The sequence below is a fragment of the Bombus pascuorum genome, chromosome 1, assembly GCF_905332965.1.
Source record: "Bombus pascuorum chromosome 1, iyBomPasc1.1, whole genome shotgun sequence".
In the NCBI taxonomy this organism is placed as follows: domain Eukaryota; kingdom Metazoa; phylum Arthropoda; class Insecta; order Hymenoptera; family Apidae; genus Bombus; species Bombus pascuorum.
Window position 1 is genome coordinate 524,756 of NC_083488.1, and position 15,586 is coordinate 540,341.

General features: G+C 35.0%; 1 protein-coding gene across 2 annotated transcripts in view; it reads right to left on the reverse strand.

The window, feature by feature from the left end:
* LOC132910941 (lachesin-like) overlaps positions 1-14,695 on the reverse strand; it is a 269,863-nt gene extending 255,168 nt beyond the window's left edge. For both annotated transcript variants that reach the window (XM_060967162.1, XM_060967152.1), the window contains exon 1: positions 14,542-14,695. In XM_060967162.1, the coding sequence (XP_060823145.1) occupies positions 14,542-14,635 (94 nt within the window). In that variant the 5' untranslated portion in view covers positions 14,636-14,695. The remainder of the gene's footprint in view (positions 1-14,541) is intronic.
* Between the last annotated feature and the right edge of the window lie 891 nt (positions 14,696-15,586).

The following is a 15,586-nucleotide window of genomic DNA, read 5'->3' on the forward strand; positions in this document are numbered from 1 at the left end:
ACATGCTAATAGCTTAAGAACCTGAACGTGATATGTAACGACGAGTGAAATTACCAACACTGATTAAAAAACATTTATAATCGACGATGCAAATTATAAGATTACCGCCAAGAGTTACAACAACAGCGAAAGATCGTTCAATCGCGATATTTCCTTCCCTTTCTTTCGATGATCGTGTACTTATTACTCTATGTATTTACCGTACGTATTTGTTACTATTAGCGTTACAAGTTGATACCGAAGACTGTCACTTTGACCAAATTTTTTGGATAAGCGAAAATCAAAAAGAAGACGTCGATAGAGAGAATAAAGAAGTAGATGTTCAAAAGATATCGAATAGCGTAGAAAGGAAAGGAAGAAACGGATATCGAATCACGATATTCCAGTGACGAATGTTTTTATCGTATAAGAGATGCATTTTCTTTTATCCAAACTTTGTTAGCAAGGAAAAATTCTTCTTCGATAACGAGAGACTAGGTATAACTTTGTCGCGATATAATTCATACAGAATGCGCAAATTCGAACGAATCCGAAGGGGCACGAAACACGGGTTGATAGTCAATGTGACGAATAATTGCACATTTGGGAATTACCACTTCGAAACTTTCCAGCTAACAGAATTCTCGTAATAGCCGATGATAGGCATGGATGGGGGTAAGTTTAAGGGCACAGAGCACTTCTCTTGTACTGGAAACTATTACTGCAGTTTGCCATCGATTGGGAGCTTCGTGGAAATCGTGGGAAATCGTGCAAAGAATGTCGATGTCATCGTGGAAAGGAAATCTTGATAAACGATTTTACAAGCTGAGCTAACTTTCTTTAAATCGTTTTCCCTCGACGTCATAAACAAAACAATACCATGGAATTTAATGTTTTTGCATCGACAGAATTCGGCCATCTTCTATACATTCGTTTTATACGTATATTACGTGGTTACTACGAGCAAGACAATCTCGTTCACAGACGCCGAACCAAATAGCATGGCGCGTTGAAAAATTTGAAATAAAAGTTTTTATTGTAATTATTTAATTAAGTTTTACGAAGGTAAAATTTCTCCCAAAAGAATTAATATCTCGAGGAATATTGGGCACGTACCGCACCTTTGTTAGAAACGTGACACAAACGTGTTTTTCGAGTTATGACTAGGAGGAAATTCTTTATGGTTCCTTAGGGTTATAAACTAAAAATAGAAGAAAAAATACAACAGTTTATCCTGTTTTACGAGTATTATTCTCCTTACAGACAAATTTCGTTAACGAAGTAACGCGTTACTATGTTTAACGAAACGGTTCATTGTAATTAAAAAAAAACAAAAAAAAAACGCATGTTTTTAACCCGCGTCGCTTCATCGTGTTCGTTTCGTCTCAAAAGATTCAAAGATACAATGAACAGAAACAAACAGAAACAAAAATATAGTTGAGTAGTAATAACGCGTTGTTATTTTAAAAATACTTTTCGGTACGTCACTCGTCTTGTCACTTACATGTTTCGAACGAACGAATACAACTAGAAAATGGAAGACGATAATTACCATCCCTACGTTAACAAAGTCTCGCCTTAAAGATGTTAAACAGTCGATAAGGAATGAAACAGGAAGCAAACTCTCGGTAAAACGTTTATACGTAAAATACAGCGACAGGTATCCAAATGATTTTCGCCAAGTTGTCGGTCGTTGTAGAGTCGAGTTTGTTTAGTTAGTGTTTAAGCGCTGAACTAACGAACCACGACTAGAATTCGCTTTTGAAAACGAAATAAAACAGATAGCATTGTAGCGATATCGATCGCACGTTGAACAAGAAAAAACAAAGGTCTCTTACGGAAAAATGCCTTAATATTTTATTGGAATAAATGATTGCGCGATATATTAATTTTTACTTTGATCGTTCAACCGTCGTTACAATTAAACAGAGACATTCGGAGCTAACAAAGACACCTTAATGAGAGAATTCGAGAACAGCAGAAAAATAATATTTTACAAACAAATTATTATCAAAAAGTTTTACGTCAAACGCTTTTAAACGAAAATGTATATCGTTCAGCGATTCGTTGAATTTGTTCGTATTTGCAAGAAGTGCCAACTTTGAAACTTTGTCCTTAGCGTGTCGCGATACGAATATGGAAAGTAATTGCAATGCGAATATACATATTAATCCGATATATTTTAGTAAATACGAATAATACGTATTTTTCACGAAAATAATATAATTTGTCCGATAGAATATTCTCTCTACGTTCAATTTGCTTTTCCCTGTGATCCTGGAGAAGAGCGCCGATTTTTTATTTATGTATTTGCTCTCCTCGCGTAAGCAAGATGAATTTGCAACACGTAACACTTGTACGCAGCAGATTCAATATTTTCACCAAGCGAGTACGTTCGTACAAAGATACGCGTAATTAACGTATGGTAATTTTGAGCACATGTACCCTGCTGAATTGTATTTTTAATATCGATCCACCGATAATAGTATTCTGTAAAATATTTATAATCGTAAATTTCAAGCGAACGAACAAATCACTGTGAAATATTACTGCCATAAACTCCTTTGTTGATAATCAGAAAAATACGAGGAAACGACAAATAACGTTTAATATAATCACATCGATATATATATATATCTGTGTATTTACAATATAAATACAACAGAACGGTAATTTCGTGAAATAATTTCACAATTGATAATTAGGTAAATATAAATAATTTATAAGTAAACTTGTATACAGACGAAACCAATACATAATTTAAATTATCATAAATACCTGTGTGTCTACACTATACTATACGTATCACTGAATTGTCAGTTGCAAAATTTTAAGGATACAAAATTCGCGTTGTTCGTAAAATGATATTTAGGAAACATCTGACGCTATACAGATCCCTACAAACCTGTTATCGTGCATTAAAAGTAAATGGCAATTGAAAAACTTTTGGGAAAAGGTCTCGTGAGATAAAGCGACAAATCGAACCGAAGGTTTCGGTTCTTCTTTTAATCGACAACTGTGTCTTTAAACGAAAAAGTCCTTACAAATCCTTAAAAATTTGTCCTGTTTCCATAAAATGTAAAACATAAATTTGTTACTTATAACGATACCATCGTATAAATAAACTAACGTATTGTAAAGGTACAACGTGTGTGTTTCTTCTTCTACGTAAATTAGGAAAAACGGAGTGATTCGACAAGAACCCCTTTATTAATAACGAGCTATACGTATATGTACGCGTAATAAATAAAAATGCAGTTGGTTGAAATTTGAAAATGCAAAAATGCGCAGAACGCACACGATTTGAAAATTTTAAGCAAAGTATTTAAGGTATAGCGCTTTCTATGACGTTCGATGGGTGAAAGAATTTTCTATCGAGCTTTTACTTTTTCAAATACATTCGCAAAAATATGAATTTTCATAAAAATCCGTAGTATACTTACGAACGAAAACTATAAATTACGAAAGAAGTGGCCTCAAGAAGCGACGGAACTTTTCGCGCAAACTGATAAAATTATTTATCGAGAAAGGGCCCATAAATCTATAAAAAAATGTCTCGGTTCAAAAAACTTCAACGCGCAGGTTTCGCGAGACATCCGGCCCATATACAGATGGTACTCGATTTCAAAAGAGGTTAATGTCACGACATTCTCTGTTGTAATGAAAGTTAAGAAACGTCGACGCAGCGGCGTCACGTCCTTGCACTGTTCCTCGCCATGAAATCTAAGGAAACAGACACCGGGGAAGAAAATCGAGGGAAGAAGAGAAAGAGAGAAAAAAGATAGAGATAGAGAGTAGCATCGAGGGTTAAAGACAAGCGAGTTGAAACGAAAGAGGGAAGAGAACGAAAGCAAGAAGAAAAAAATGGATACGAGATGGCAAAGAGAAGAGAGTGAGAGAGAGAGAGAGAGAGAGAGAGAGAGAAAACGTTTCCTCGTCACCCCTAGAATTCAATCACACCGTGTTTACAGCTCAGTACACTTAATCCTCTTTATTGGATTCAAAGCGTTTGCCGGTACACCGTATCTCAGAATTTGATCAATTTTATGGGCAAAGGATCTCGATGATACTTGCGGACCGAACCATCTGTCTATTGACCTTCAATGAAATTATACCGTCATCGAGATAGCGTTATTAACTGCAACCCTTGCTCCTTGACCTACCCCATTCACTACTTTAATTCGGCAAAGAGAGCACTTCTAAATAGCTAAAGGGTTGTCACAGCCGATTTTTATACGTATGGAACGTAGAGGTCGTTCCAACTGATAAAACTGACGCTAATAAGTTAATAACGACTAGACTGCGAATATTTATTCAAATTCGTATCTCTGTGAACTGAATTTAAAGAAATGGAATCTAAACAGAGATTCGTTTCACCTATTAAATACGTTATTACGAGTTAAACGCACTTTATGTATTTTTGTGTAAAAAAAACGCATAAGAATCCACGGTCGAGCGATAATTCCTTCAAATTTCCATTATTCTATATTTAGTCAACCTTTAAAACGTTGCTTTAAAATATCAAACATTATCGTTTGATAGCATAATCTGTACTTGTTGATACATCAAAATTATAACATTTATCGCCCGATGTTTCCCAGTACTTTTATTTGTACTAATAAGCGTTTTATCATTTTTATAGCATGAATATTTTATTGTTATCCTATTCTATTTGTTTTATTCTATTTGAAAAAGCCATGCATTCGATGCAGTACTCGTTGCACGTGTAGATAATTTCATAAATTACTTTGTCGAACTTGTTTTCCTGTTTTTGCGAGGATCGCTTCTTTAAAAACGTGTTTTGTTCGAAGACTTCGTATACGGTTCAATCGCTGGCATTTTATAAAAAAAAGTCAATACCGTGAAATAAAATGACCGCAATATTGTACTTACGTCGTAACTGAACTTTCTATTTGTAATTGAAACAAGGCTGAATTTCGTACGAATGGTACTTAAAAATCCTTCTTACGTGTATATCACGAATCTGCTACATACCTGTAAGCAGAAAGATATTGCACATTGAAATAATCTGTGAATGAATATATTTATAAAAAAATTATTGTTTTCGATTTTATGTTTATATACGTAACGTTTAAATGGGAGAATAATACCGAAATAGTTAGGAGAATATTGTAAAAATATTTTTAAATGACCAACGCAATCAAAAATGGGAAATAAAGAGTTTGAAATATTCGACAATGGGATTAATTACACAAGATTACTTTATAATTGAAGTTGTTGAAACACAAAGGTCCCGCGAAAGTTGTAAGCGAAATTACGTAGAACTAGCTGGCATTTATACAAATGACGTGTATCATCACTTTTGTACGTTGGATGTTCCTTTGAAGTCCAAGCCGCGTTTCGCGGTAGGCTTCATATGATAACTCTATTATACGTACTAATTATGCAGAGTTTCAAAATTACGAGTATAAATAGAGCTTTCAAAAAAATCACGAGTGTTAAAGAAAATTCGAAATGAAAAGTACTTTTAAGTCGTATCAAATGTACACAAGCATTTCGCAAATGTCGTCTTTCTTAGTAAAAATAACAATTCGTACAATTTTTTTCATAAGCAGGTAATTAGTAGTTTAAATCAGTATCGATTTAAATCCTAGCTTAGCTATGTTGCTAAAAATCATTTTATTACTTTTCACGCCTCTACCAAGCATGTAATCAAGATCAAGCCACAATAAAGCAAAGTTAAACGAAGTTAATCCGAGATAGCGTTAATTATTTACACGCTAAATTCCGAAGGTATTAAGCATCTTATGGTAGAATACTTGGTATCGCTTAAAGAGCAGAAAAATTTGAAACGGCAAAAATACTGTAGTTTGAGAAGTATCGAATATATTCTACTTCTAATTACGATCTTTACTTTATTATTTTTAACTAAATTTTCATTTCACTCGCTAAGAAGAACGTTGACAAATTTAGATACGTGCTTTCTGCGCGTAATGTTTTCCGTTTTCTATACATCATGATACACTGCGTTTCGTAATATCGTAATAAGCCGCATTCATAGAATTATTTGCATAATACGCATCATATGCATAAATATTAATATTAGATAATACTTCCCACCACCCTAGTACGCATATTATGCTATATTACCTCGTATATTACACAAGTATAAACGAATATTGAATATTTATAATGCAATCCAAATTTTCGAGTGAAAATCCTGCGTAGAATATTTATATACTTGGCAAATTGAACCGGCTCTCATCGTCAATATTTCATAGGATTTCCTATTCTAACCTAATTGATCTACAATTTCGCGCTGTATTTTGCTATAATTGATAGTTTAAATCAATTTTGTCGGTAAAGAGAATTTATTAAGGCGACGTTTATCATCTAGCGACACTCTTCCATTTCCCATTTTCCCAATTCGTTGCGTTTTATTTGCTTTAACTTGTCAGAACGATACCCAAATGAGTAATAAATTTGAACGTAACGGCCAAGATGTTCCCGGGCTGAAATTTTGCTACGTGCCCCAGTCACGGAAGTTACGAAACGTTAATGCAAAATGATCAAGTTTTTATGCCGACGTATCTCGTCGTAGAAAGAACAATGGAAAAGCTAAGAATACGACGATTCGTTTTTTAAATTAATAGAACGAAGCAAGCTGAATAGTTAATAAATTGAATTATTACTGCTATCTATAAAGACATGCGTGTATATCCTGAATCATATTTTAGTAATTGTAGCTACGAATTCCAACGGCATAAATTTACCGATAAATATCTCGAAAAAATCAGTCGTTTCGTGTATCTTTTTAAATTTGTTATCAATTTTTCCTGCCTAGTTTTCAGTATCGTTCATATATACATCTTCGTTAATTTCGTATTTCTGACATTGTTAAACAATCACCTTTTTTTTGTAAATAGAACCGTAGAGCCTGAACTTGTGCTATTTTGCAAATCGTTGGATATTTTTAACGAAAGAACGATATTTCATCAAACCGTTTATTAAGCCGAAATGTTTATTATGGTTATTCGTTGAATCAATTTTCATTCTCGTAGTTATCGTACACAGGTTTTTCAGAGCGATCAACGTATCTCTACGTTAAATTTTCAAAGCGTAGATAATCATCGAATCAACGAATTACGAATGCTTTTTTAGGTCGTGACAGTTTGCAGTGTTTAGTAATATTTTGGACTGAATACACACTGGGATTGACCTTTCCCTTCGATTAAAATTAGTATATGATTAATTGTTTCAAAACGACGATTACTGCAACGGTACATTTTATACAACTGTGACGTTTTGTCTATCATTGTCGTTAAAAAATACGTAAAAGATGAAACTGACAATTCTCATTTTACAGTCATTTTAAACGTTATTACACCGATACGAATAAGCTGGGAACGGTTGAACCATCGACCGATATAACGTGAAAAAGTGGACTTGAAATTCGTGGCTTCGGTTTCGTCTAATAATTTCTATAGAATTTTTTCATCGACGTTAGTAATTATCTTACATCTTATTCGATCGAGTTTTAAATTATCGTATCCAGCGAACGAATCGTATCGAAAAATACCATTATACGAATACGAACGTATCTGCTTTGCATGAACGTAGCGATTGAAAGCGACTGAACGAATGGTAGTTACGAGAATAAAATGATTGAAAAGCATAGAAACAACAGTCGAAGAATATGAAAAGTGAGTGTAATTGAGCAAAGCTGCGTTAAATAAATCTATAATAGTCTGTAATTTTATTCTGTTGTAACGAAATATCTTTCTTTGCTTGCAAATATTCTTGCGTTGCGAGGCTAATCAGCGCTGTTCCTTTTTGCTCCAGATTATTTCACGCTATATCGATGAAACAAATATTCGACGAAAGCGGAATACTTCGTTGCTTGAAAACGTATAACTGCATAAAATTGTTCGATGAGTTAAAAAATGAACGACAAATACTTTAAAAAGCTGCTTTCATAACTATTATGTTTGTTAGTTCCTTAGAGTTCTATTTAACGATTTAACAAATTCTTCCAGCGGTAAAATCGAAAATAGAAACTCTCGTGATAAAAAATATTTAATGGTATGTTCCTAAATATGTCTTATAACGGTCTTTTGAAATAGCGTATATTCAGATGTTTTGAAAATCTCGACCTGTCGATTTCCAATAGCAGATTCTGCTTCTTATCAGACATTCGTATTCTATGTAAATTTTAACATCTCGGATCTAATTAGTTTCCAATTCAATTCTTCAGGAAAATATTGATTCTTAGACGTTCGTTAATAAAATTGATTATATGTACAGGTCGCTAAATGTCAAAAAGTTTAATTTAACTGATAACCTTATAGCTAAAAATATACTTTTTATCTTTAAACGGTAAATTCTTCAAAATGCGATTGTCGATAAATAAGAGATTGTAAAAATTAAAAATTATTATTGATATTGTATCAAATTATATACAACTATTACAGCTACTATACGCTGTACAACAGCCATCTATCGAATGGCTGAAAACGATAAAGAAACTTTCAAATCGTATCATTATATTCGTATTCCACATATAACTGAATTATGTTTAAAGCACAAACTCCTTTCTGTCGCTTCAATGAAATCGGTAAATAAAAAGAACCAATCGACGTCGATTGAAATTTATGTTTTCAAAAATATAGAACGTAAAGTTGCGTAAGAATATTTCCAAGGAAATTCTATAACACTTTCAACGAAATTCTATTCTATACCGCGTAATCATCGACGTTTCGCCATAGGTCGAGTAATTAAACCAGCCGATAATTATAAAGAGTTTCCTCCGTGTAATAAATGTGTCCGGTCAAACACTGATCCTGAACAAACAAATTGGTTTTCCGACTTCGCTTCGACTTCATCGACATCGAGTAATTTTCAATCATACGAAACAAATCTGCGCTACCGAAATCCGTTAACAGAAAATCGTAAAGATTTATTACCAGTCTCTCTCTTCTCTTCTTCGTCTTTACTTCTTCTTTAACGAGATTACCTATTTAACGATTGCTATAATAGCCGTCGTCCCTCTATAACGTAGTATAACTTCAAACTTATACGCAACAATGTATACCAGCTACATATATATTTTTTAATCGTCTTTTAAATTTTATCGATCAGCGTCTTATTTGATGTTATCGCTATGTCGTTACGTTAACACCAAATAATTTATTTATCGCAGTTTAACGTTTTATATTTTTCGACTCGAAGCGAGAAACTGCGAAAGTCGAAACTCGACGTACAATTTCGAGAGAATCGTTGATAACCTGCTGTAGCGATTGATACGACCATAAGCGATCAATTAAAACAAAAATTTCAATCATAGACGGTGATACCTTCGTGACGTTACGTAAAGTGAAAATGACACGCCTTGCGGCTACGAATATATTTTGAAAATGTCGTTTTCCTCGCGTTTGCTCGCTTGCCGCTGTGACATTTTATCTTATCCGTGATTATATCGACGACACCAAATCACACCGATTTGTCTACGATGTAACGATTACCGATTTCAAAGTTTCATATGAAATTAAAAAACTGTGATCGCGTTTTCGAGTCCCATACTAGCTACTAACTACAAGCTTGTAACGTTTACGTAAATATATTGTGCATACATACATACATGATTACGGTACAATAAACCTGAATCAACATAACACGTACGAAGGATACGCAAAGAGAAAATCATACAAGCGAAAATATGCTGAGTTGGCGAAAGCACTGGATAAAGATAAATTTTGATAAAAAAATCTGTATACTTCCAAAAATTAAGACACGTACGTGAATACGTATCTTTATGAATAAAGATTTGGAAAATAATAGAAATTATTAGGTCTAAATAGAAATATCGTACGCTTTTGTATTCATCCTGTATCTATGTTAGTTTCAAAAAAAAATGTGCTTGGACCATTTTTCTACTTCGCTCGTCGTTTTTGTCTCGATAAAAATGTCCATCGGTATTGACAAAGAGACTTTTACGTTTTAAATAACTATGCAAACAAGAACTGGAAATTCGAACAAACAAGAGAAAAGCGTCATTGTGATAATTTTAGCGTTACCAGATTCGATTTGTAACGCGATATTTGACGATGCGAGCTTAATTTGCTTCTATTTCGCGTTTCAAGGTCGATAGAATTAACACGACGGATAAGAGGAAAGAAACACGGAAGCGAACGTTGCACCATAAATTGTCGTAAAAGAAAGAAGGAAAATGGAAGGGAAAAAATTAACGAGAGTTGCAGAGCGATCGTTCATAACCGTGCCACGCGCTTCGAATGAAACTTTCCTTCTTAATTCTAATTAATTTGGCTTTAGTACTCGCCAAGTTAAACGTCACGTTGCTGTAAACACACAGTCACTACTACGCCACAATAAATAATAAGAAAGCGAACGCGTGCAAATGAAAAACTAAAGTACCCGATGAAAGAGGGTGAGATTTTGCTAATTAAAACGTCCTAATTTTGGCGACGCGAATTGATCTTTTGTCGTGTTAATTTCCATTACTTTTTGCCGCTGAACCAGAAATATAAGAATAAAAATATTTGCAAAAGGAAAGGTCTTTTTTAACATTTAACATCGTGTTTAACGTTAGAACGACCAGAGTGATCAAAATAGCTTTCGTATCGAAATAAATTTGACAACTCTTCGTAGAAACTTTTCATAAAAATAACGCACTAGACAGTTGCTAAATTTAAACAAAGTATTCATCGAGGTAATAACAAGGTTTTACAAATTCCGTGGAATAATTGAATTTCCCTCGCAATGTAAACAGTTAACAAGTATCAACTTGATTTTGCAAGTGTAAAATTAATTTACCATTATTCTACGTCTGCCAACTAAATGCTCGGTAATTTATGGACGAGGATGTACCTACTATGTTCCATCAAAATCGTAACAAGTTATGCCGCAAGTTCTTTGGCATGAATTTTCTTCTACCGAAACTTTCGAATCTTTGTTAGCTTCTTCGCGGATTTAAGCTCTTCATTTTCAAGATTGGTATCGTTAAGAGAAAATGAAAAAAAAAAATTTATTTAAACCAACGACAAGTAACTTGAAGCGTAAAACGAATAATACGAATATATTCGGCGTACCGTGGGAAAAAAGAAGATATTAAAGAACTTGAAATACTATCTGAAAGATACGGGAAAGAGGAAGTGCATATATCGAGGTTCAATTTTATGAAATCGTACGGATAAATCGGACAGGTAAACGCGACATTACCTATGGAAGTTGATCGAAGTAAAAATAATACACAGAAAAAAGAGATTATTGTTAACAAATTTTTCAAAAAATTTCGTTTCGTATTTAACTCGATTATTCGCGATATTTCATAAACAATCGATCGATGTTACGTTTCCCAACCGGTTCGGTGCCTATTGAAAATCCAGCGCGTCGAACTCGCTGAAAAAAATAAAATTTTATTTATAAAAATAAAGATAAAATAAAATTGTCGGAAAGGTGCGAATTTGGACAAAAAAATCCAATTTTAGTGACATATTTTCCTCTATCGACCCCGAACTAAACGATTTTTGTTCGAATAATTCTTTTTTCCTGTATTTCACCATTTTTAATAGGCTAAGAAACGAGCGAGCGTGTACGTTTAAGTAAAATATTCTATCGAAAAAAAGGGAAAAGAAGGAAGGAAAATGTAAAAGAGTAAGAAACAAGAAACCTGTAGGCAAACTATCGAATAACGATGACAAGCGAGCTTTCATCGCGATAATTTTTACAAATTTCGCGGGATAACGGCGCCATTGCGAGAGCGCGACGCGTACAAATTGACCTGCTCGATATTTCGACATTATGCCTCCACGTGTTTTCGCATTTTATCCGGCGAAACCAAACGGAGTAGCTACGTGACACGGCAATATTTGCGAAATCGCAACTTTACTATATACCGCGTAACGCATCTGTCAAACTTCGTACAATGGATTGGACTACGCCACGATGGACGTCATAAAGCGAATAAAATTTCAAACGAGTGCGAATTGAACTTACGATTTATACGACTCCCGTAGCCGCGTCAACAAGAAAGTAAATCGTCCACGATGTTAAATAAAAACCGATCCTTCCTATCGCTTTATACCTCTGTTACAACCAATTTCTGCGTGTCCACCTTCTCTTTACGGCGTATACTTCTTTCTCTTTCATGTTTGTAAAATAACGAAATTGATAAAGGAAGAGCTTCTCTCTCGACCACAAAGCGATTTTCCCTTTAAAATACTTTTGTTAGAAATAGAATCTTTTTCCATCGTGTATTAGCCATGTATTAGACGTAACAAATTTTCTGCTTTTAAGTTTATTATTAAGTTAAGTTTATTAAGTTTATTAAGTTTAAGTCTTGAAAAATGTGGTGAAAATGAGAAAAATGATCGTAAATGGGTAGATCCACGGTCGATTATCCTTGCAGCCGATGAAACTTTTAGTTCTGTCATTAATAACGATAGTTTCGTTTTTAACGATACGATTCGTGAAAAAGAGTTGATAGAAGAGAAAAACAGAATCTTTTTTCTATATCTAATATTTGTATTTCTGTGAAATTCTCTAAAATCATACCGTTAATCGAAACGCGAATGAAATATTCCAGTTGGAGAAAAGTAAATTCCCGTTAAATATAAATAACTGCATATTGCTATTGAAATGTCAGGTCAGTTAAATTTTCGTATCAAGATTCGTATCAATGTTATTGTGAATGGACGTTACGTAGGTAAGCAAGATTGTGCGCTTCGATCGCATGGACCAGATTAAGATTCAATTTTGTAGATAATTGAGAAATACGTGGCACCATCAAGATTGAAACGGACTCTCTCTCTCTCTTTATATCGAGCAAAAAATTGGAGTATAATTTTGACACTCGGAAAAAGAGACACGGAAAACGAATTTATGAAAGGATTTTTTGCCTCGCTCTTATCCCAGCTATTTGCCAAGCAATTTCTCTTCCCCTCTCGGATTTCCGGATAATGTTTATTCTGTTTCAAACGATGGCCTCGAGAAACTATAAACGATATTAATCCATTAAACGTTGATTAGACGCAATCTACGTCCGGAGAAAATGAAGTTGCCGGCAAAGAAATATAACAAAGCAAGCTTGCGTAAAAATCGTAAATTTCGACAAATATTTTACAAATTAAGAATATTTAATCGAACGATATTGCACTCTTTTGTTTAAACATACGAATATCGCAGAGAAAGAAATATCACGTTTGTCGTTTCCTACGGAGAAACAATTTAAAAATTCAATACGCAGTCGATCGAGTCCATACTACTAAAATCCTAACCTTTTATTCGCTTTGCAAATTAAATGTTCGTTTTGTCACGCTCTTGCGCATTCGAACAATATTAGTTGTCGTAGGATTTTTTACCAAACTTGGTAACTTTATATCTTTGGATTTAACAACTTGTCATTATTATTTTCAATGTTACGTCGTATCGAACAAACGCAATTTAGCCAACAAACAAGTATAAAAATTAGTTTCTTCCGTGCGTTCTTCGACCGCGTTTGTCTTATCGAAATAAACGCTCGAAATGACACCGCAAAATCGCAAACGCAATAGGGTACGATCATAAAATCATCTTTTACATTTTCACGTACATTGTCTGTAAATAACCGTTTGAAGCAAAAAAAGAAATTCGTAGCTGTTTCTACCTCACAGTTCGACATTCGATAGTTCATATACGATGAGATATATAATTTTAAGCGCGATTAATCGCTTTCGGTATTCGGAATATTTTACGTTACGTTGCGTTTAAGCCTTCGTTCGAATCAACGTCCGAACCTTCGGCGTTAAACGATGCACGAACATAATTAAGCAGAATTAAAGTTTCCGATTCACGATTCCGTCAATACGTATTGCAAGAAAAGGAACGAAGACGATATGCTTGCTTCGTAATCGGCAAAGCATCCTAGAGAATTTCGAAACTTGTCGAAAGCGTCACGTCGACGACCTTCCGCCGATCCGAACGACGAAACAATATGCACATTTTTCTCCTATTTTAGTCGGCGTGTACCGTTCGCGATAGGATTCGTAGAGAAAAGATCCGTCGTGCGAAGTAACGACAGCGAAGTAAATTTAACCCTTTGCACCTCAAGGCTTTTTTCCGCGTGATCCACTTCGATAACTCTGAAGAGAGTAACACTCGAGCGGTAATATAGCTTTTTGAAACGAAAAATTTTGATTGCCAAAGGAAGACGGTTATATTTTCGAAAATACCTTGGCTATATTTTCTACCTTTCAGTTGGTATAATCGTTAAGTACGATAGAATAAAATTGGGCTGCTAGTGTAGCAAAACTGGGGTAGATGTGCCAAGATGGAGATTTCGAAACGATAGACAGGACGTTTTAACTAAGAAGATCGGCCGAGATATTCGTTGTTAGGAACGAAAGGAAGATGAGAGGACAATTGACGCGCGAAGGATGCCGTGAAAGCGACGATAGTGCCAGAGTACTAAGGGCTAACTTTTATTAACGCTGACCGACACACTGGGAAGAGCGGAAGGATGGAGGACGCGTGCACGATGATCGGCGGTACCGTCGCGTCGCGGGCAAAAGAAAACGGATTGGCACGTGAATCGTTTTCCATACTCACCGACTATTTCCGGGCGCACGCCAACTAACAAAGTAGTCACTACTAGAAGAGGCACCTGTCGTCTACTCGTGCACATACCACGTTTCTCGCACATGATTTCACTTTAACGCGAAACACGCGCAACGAACGTAACGCTCGTCGCGTCCAGACTGAAGTTCCGAGTTCGTGGGGTTCTCTGTATATCCTAAGCGCACGAGGATCCCCCTCCCTCGGCAACGGTTCAACCCCAGTCGAGCAAGAGTGCTCTCTCCCCGACACGGGGCGACCTGTTCATCCCCACTTGGCCACCATGCTTCATCCCCTTCCGACAACGTGCTCGAAGAAACTGCTGTCAATCGGCTCGTGTCCTATGTATACCCGTCACCTTTGCGAATCGCGCGTTTCTAATTATCCCATTACACGATAGACGATGTTTGCTGAATAAAAAGGAACGGCTCTCGTATTAGCGTGCACGTTTTATGTTTTTAACTCTTTAAAAGATTTTTCATCGATTCGCTAGCGAGAACGATTCAATTTCTTTGTAATAACGAAACGAAAACGAAGCTGAGCGTATGATATATTATCGCTCGTAATAGTATGTACGAACACATTTTAAAAACAAGATATCGTAACTCGAATTTATAAAGATCGATGATTAAACCGATCTGTGTCTGTATACGTTACGAATAGGTTGAGTAATTTAACGATTTATCGTGACAATTTCGTTCTACACCAGCGAGTTCAATTTTTATATAAAAGGACACTCTGACCCTATAGTTATGAAACAGAAGAGTGAGCTAGATTTCTAGCGTTCTTCTTTATAGTACGATCTATTCTCTTTTCTCTTTTTTCTTATAATTTCAAATATTACATATTTCGTTCCTTATTAATACATACGTATTAACCTCGACATATAAGAACTGAAAATTTTTGGACGATCTGCTCTCGATAAGAAGAAAGTTCCTTGGAACGATTGATCGCTAGATCGCATTTACGTAAATATTACTCAAATTCGTATCTTCGTGAAAATAATAATTAAAAGAACAGGACTTGGAGAAAATTCTAT